The sequence below is a fragment of the Phaethon lepturus genome, unplaced genomic scaffold (genome assembly GCF_000687285.1).
Source record: "Phaethon lepturus isolate BGI_N335 unplaced genomic scaffold, ASM68728v1 scaffold11216, whole genome shotgun sequence".
Lineage (NCBI taxonomy): Eukaryota > Metazoa > Chordata > Aves > Phaethontiformes > Phaethontidae > Phaethon > Phaethon lepturus.
The window spans coordinates 1-5,939 of NW_010544117.1; the positions used below are offsets into that span (position 1 = coordinate 1).

General features: G+C 42.8%; 1 protein-coding gene across 1 annotated transcript in view; it reads right to left on the reverse strand.

The window, feature by feature from the left end:
• Positions 1-1,174: 1,174 nt before the first annotated feature.
• LOC104621935 (phospholipid-transporting ATPase FetA-like) overlaps positions 1,175-5,939 on the reverse strand; it is a gene marked incomplete at both ends in the record, with an annotated part of 7,844 nt that continues 3,079 nt past the window's right edge. Inside the window, 4 exons of the mRNA XM_010288569.1 lie at positions 1,175-1,313; positions 2,169-2,414; positions 3,337-3,420; positions 4,275-4,498. Of these exons, the coding sequence (XP_010286871.1) occupies positions 1,175-1,313; positions 2,169-2,414; positions 3,337-3,420; positions 4,275-4,498 (693 nt within the window). The remainder of the gene's footprint in view (positions 1,314-2,168; positions 2,415-3,336; positions 3,421-4,274; positions 4,499-5,939) is intronic.

Here is a 5,939-nt window from a genome sequence, read left to right on the forward strand (position 1 = left end):
TGTTCCATGGTCTTCCCAGGCACAGAGGTGAAGCTGACATGTTGGTAGTTCCCAAGGTCTTCTTGCTACTCTTTTTAAAGGTGGGTGCAGTTTTCCCATTTTTCTAGTCTCCAGGGTCTTCTGACTGCCAGGACTTTTCAACTGTCATGGAGAGTGGCTTGGCAACTACATCAGCCATTTCCCTCAGGACTCTGGGATGCATCTCATCAGGTAATGTGTATGTTCAGGTTTCTCTGGTGGTCATGAACCTGATCTTTTCTTACAGTGAGAGGGACTTTGTTCCTCCAGTCCCCATTTTGTAGGCCTCAAGAGGTGTGGGAAGAGAGACTGCCAGTGAAGACTGAAGCAAAGATGTCAGTCAGTACCTCAGTCTTCTCCTCATCTGTTGTTGCTAGTTTGCCAGTCTTGCTTTCTTTGACCTTTGTTTTCTGGCTGACATACCTGTAGACCCCCTTCTTCTTATTCTTTGCACCCCTTGCCAAGTTCAGCTCCAACAGGTCCAGTATGGTATCCCCTATGGTAGGACTGTCTATTACTTGGCACAGGAAGTTACCCTCCATGTACTCCAGGGGTCTCCTGGACTGCCTACCACTCGCCGTGCTACTTTTCCAGCAGATAATATTATGTAGAGTAACTCCAAAGACCTGGTCATCACTGGAAATTTTTTTTGTTGGGAATTTGCCATTTAACCTGGCTGAAGGGTCACCATAATCACATTGCTTTTTTCTCATGTCTAACTGGATATTGTACTTTTATGCTTTCCTATACCAACATGTTAACTTATTTACGAAAGAACATGCATCCTTCTGCAAACAAAATGCTCCTTAGATATCTGTAAGAATTGGACACCTGTAAACAGAATATAAAAGAGCAGCAGAAAGCATTCCAGTCAGCTTAGTAGGTTTATTTAAAGGATCATTCCTGTGGCTGCATATGAATGTGCCTTCTTATGCAAGGAAGTGAATTTGGCACATGTTCACCTAGATGGATGGGATTCAAAATAAGCATTCCCAGCAGCCCTTAGAAATACCCTGGCATGTTTTGTAGAAAAGACAGTCAATATATTCTTCTATTGCCTCTAGAGAGGCAATAACATGTACTAGAAATACTTGACAGATTTAAGCCCTGCTGTATGCCCATTTTGAGTGCAATCCAGATGTGTCTGAAGGCTTACCAACAAATGGAAAGGAGGCTGTGAAGATCAGGTACATGCCATCACTATACATGGTGAAGGTGATAGCAAAGTAAACAGAAAGGCTGCCCCAGATGAAGAACTGGTTCACAACTGTCCAGTAAGAGGTGTCCAAACCAATCTGAAAGAATGGAGCAATACAGCCAGTGTCAGTGCCTGAATTATTTAGCAAATCTGTGCTGAACACAGCTAGAGAACTTCTCCTTTTCTTTGTACCCCTGCTCCCAAGGCTGTTATTCATTCAAGTCTCAAGAAATACCAAGCCACAGATCATAGGATGCTAGGACACCATTTAAGGCAAGCATTACTATATTTGCCCTGTTGCAGTCTTCTCAAGCATTCACCAGTGGCCAGTACTGGACACAGGATACTAAGTTCAAATGAGCTATGCTTATGTCCTCACCCCCAAGCTCTGATCTCACATGGAAATTTTGAAGGACCCCACAAGACCTCAGACAGCAGAAACCATTATCTAGGGAGGTATGGTTGATTGGCTTTTCTTTTAAGAAATTTCTTTCATCCTGCTAGTACCATCTGAATTTTGCACCACCCAAGTCTTAACTATTTCTTCCAGCAAGTGCAGTTCTACTATCTGCATCATGCATGGGGCCAGGCTACAGAGACAGCCTCATGATGGAGACCCTATAAATAACTGCCTGATAGCAGACAGACAATCCCATGCTTCAAACTCATCCCATAAAAGTGAAATTAGTCCTTCTCTACTCCCAGCCTTAACTGTTTTATCTGCTATGACTTTAAACTTAAATGCTTTCCTGTCATCCCGATCTTCCATAACATACAAATCTGTTTTCTGTTGAACTGAGGAGAGTCACCTGATGTCAAGAGACTTTTTTTTTTGCAATAATGCAAGATGCAGCAGCAAATACAATGCTATCAAGATCCTGAGTGGCCCTCCAGATGCTGCCTTCATAAAGCAACAACTAATTCCTAAAAAATGTTACCTGGGATGGCTTACCTGTACGGACACCACAATCAATAAACAGGTCTGGGCCATCAGTGCAAAAGACTGGTAGTCAGCAATGGCCTTCCCATCACTTCTCACTGTATTGTACATGGCGCCGTAGGGTATGAAGAATAGAATGAGGGAACTGTAGATCCCTTGCAACATGCATTTGATAAACACCATTTTGTTAAAATAGAGGTTTTGCTGGCCAGGCACATATAGCTGAGGAAACAGCATACTCCAACGATCATCCACATCCTGAAAGTACACAGGAGATGGTCAGATTTGCTGACACCACCCAACCAACCACACAAGACCATTTAGGTTTGCCATGTCCCCGTGACATGCATTTTCATGAGAAAAGTCTTAGCACACAATCTACTCAGTTGTGCTGACAAGCGTGACACATCCCAAGATCACCTAGACATATTTTTGGTGTTGAATTTCACCTTTCTTGTGCTGAGAAAGCTGGCAAGTGCTGCAAAGAAAAAAAAGAAAGGTACACTTCATCTTAAGCAGGCTGCATGGTCTCCTCTCCTGGGAGTTGTCTGGAAGCTAAGGAATAGAAAGTACATCCACTGGGTCCACACACAGGCAAGGCTGTCTGACTTTGATCCCTTAAGAGTCCAGAGCTGAACACTGTGAACCATTGCAGAGTAACCAGTTCCTACATATTTAACTTGCAAAAGGCATATAGGAGCAGCTGTATTGCTCCTATGTCTTGCTGAACAGTAATAGCATATAAGGTAAAAATATGTATGTGAAATTACTACAGAAAGACTCCCACTAGAAGGCTGAACTTGGAAAACCTGGCTTCAGATTTCTAGTTCATTTATTGTTCTGTGTGGTCTTTAAAAAATAACTTGTCAGGCTTCAGGAACACAGCTAGTAAGATGTGACTACTTCAGGGGAATGTTGCAGTGGCAGCTTTTACTATAGTCAGCAATCTAACCCAAAAGTCTCGTCATGCACTGAAATCCACAGGGCAAATCAAGCTAATACACCATCTCCTCCCTGGTGCATCCTTTTTTTCTGTTCTCAGGTCTCATTGGCAGGAAACTATTTTAGGAGCTACCACAATAACTAGCCAAAAAGTCAGCTGCTTTTTCTTCATGGAACCAGCTCAAAGAACCTGGAGATAAAACCCCTATAAAAATCCAAGTGGTGACAGAAAGAGTACCTGATCGAAGAGGCTCATTCCTAGCACTGGGAGAGAGGTATACACCAAATTGTAAAGCGTAATGAACCACTCATCATAGACAGTCTAAAAAAAAAAAAGTCAGAGCATGAAATTAACAAAAGGCTGCCTTTTCCTTCTCTTCAAAAGTATCTACAATCAAATACTGCAACATCTTGGTTTGAGATGCTACTGAGGCCAAAAGTATAAGGTCACTCGAGCTCAGCAGCCCTAAACAGCTCATTACCATAAGCTGTGGGAATAGACAGCGGAGGGATCATGTTATGCTAGCCCTGTTTGCTCAGCACCCACCACCGGCCACAGCCAGAGATGGATCTGACCCTTGGCACCACGGAGTGGTGCCCCGCAGCGGGCAGCCAGTGGGCAGGGGCAGACGGCAACTGCCCTGCCTGCACCCTTGCACCCTCAGCCCCTGGGCTAACACTTGCATGCTCTCTGTGCTTCCCAGGGCCTGGGTTGGGGATTGGTTTGTCTTCAGGTAACACCAGATTTTTTGCTGCAGGAGATTTGCTCCTCTTGCAGGCTGCTGAAGCACACCTGGGGTTAGACTGATTGCTTCAGATGTGCTAATAGGGCAAGCATAGGTCTTACACAGATCTGTGACAGACTGGTCAGACATGTGTGTAATCTGTATCTTTATTTCATGGCTGTAGTCAGTTTGAACACTATTGAAAATCACGTTAGGTACCGATGTACTTCACAGTTGCACCTAAATGTCTTCAGGCATCTGTCCTCTATCAGCAGCACAATGAATGGAACAGTATCTGCTTTTTACTCAGACAGCTGAAGAAGACAGACATGTGTGCTGTTCAGTAAATGGGCGGGAAGGAATGGCTTAGTTTATTTCCTTTTAAAACTTTTCCAGATACTTTACTTGAAAATGCTAGACATGACCATGAGAAAACAGAAGCTGGACCTACCTGGGCTGAGAAGCCAGAGAAGAAGCCATACCAGAAGTGCACTAATGTGAAGGCAAAATTCTTATAGAAGAAGTATTTGAGGAACTTGCACATGCGGATGTAGGACCACCGGCCATGGACTAAGAGCAGGCGCTGCAGGTAACGGAACTGTGCAAAGGAAAAGTCACTGGACAAGACCGCCTGCATCCCCTCCTGGCCACTGATACCAACCCCAATGTGGGCAGCTGCAACAAGAAGGTTATTGATCATGTCATTACAGTGAGCGTTTTGATTACCCCATTTTTAAAATGAAACAGTGTATTAATTCACTCCCAGCCTTCATAAAAAGTCATATGTGAAGTTATTTTTAAAAAAAATAAAAAGATGTTGGGGCACTAATTCTTTCAGTGGCATTATGATTTTGGCTGTGGTGCTACATTTCCAGTAACTGGGTTTTTATTATTTGAATGAAATTACACCCTGAGTGACAATTCATGTTTTCTTTCTCGACGTTTTCAACAGCATAAATGCTGTTGTTCATAACAGCTGCTGGTATGAAAAAATGCGGTTGTTCATAACAGCTGCTGTTATGAAAAAATAACTTTAATTTATATTGCCATGTGACTTATATTTACATGCATGCATGTCCTTCCAGCAGCCTTAAAACATCACTCCAGACAAGCAAAATCTTGAAACTCCCTATGGATTTTTCAGACACAGTGCTACAAGGCAGACTGTAGCCTTTTTTACATTTCCTGGGCTTTACTACTTCAATCAAATAATTAGATAGAAGAGTCACGTCTTTTTTAATAGCAACTTGGGTTTATTAAACATGGACATAAGTTTAATGTGGCAGTTAATTATACATCTTTAACTAATGAGAACAATCTTGATGGCTGGATGTTGGTTAGCTTCAGAGGTTTCCATGGAACAGTGAATTGATAAAATCCCGAAGTCCCAACCCTCTTGTGTCTGGGGGTGGGTTAGTCTCTAATTATCATGTACACTTTAACTTGCATTTCTTATCCTTTCTTTCCTGACTGCCTGACTTATCTCTCTTGAAGCTCCCTACTTAGCCTTTTCTTTCTTAATTAAAAGGCTCCAGTTAATCAATTCTTGCAAATTAACACAAGGAGGATTAGCAATAGGCCCTTCTGAATAATCTTAATTTAATTATACCTAGTTAGGGGATTTTTTTTTTCCATAAATTCACTTGAGGTAATCAAATGATGCTGAAGGATGAAGAGGCCTAGAAGCCCATGTTTTATGACACAAGTGAGATAGCTGACAAGTGGGCCTACCACATGGAAGTGTTAAAAAAATTCATGTAACATTATGCAGACCATTTACAGGCATTAAGATTTTCTTTCTGCATTGCAGACAGGCTCTCTCTGAAACAAACTTGTTTGTTCTTTGTACTGCCCTTGTGATGGTGGCCACGCAGACACACAGGTGGATGTGTCACAGCCCCGGTGGGCTTTTGTCTATTCTAAGGTAGAAACACAGAAATAGGCAATAAGTGCAGCCTTAGCTTCCTGGTGTCACCGCGGTGGGAGCACAGCAAAGGGCCTTCCTGTGTGTCCTGGAAGGCAGGAGACACAAGTAGCCTATAGAATCATAGAATCATAGGATAGTTTGGGTTGGAAGGAACCTTCAAAGACCCTCTGGTCCAACCCCACTGTCATA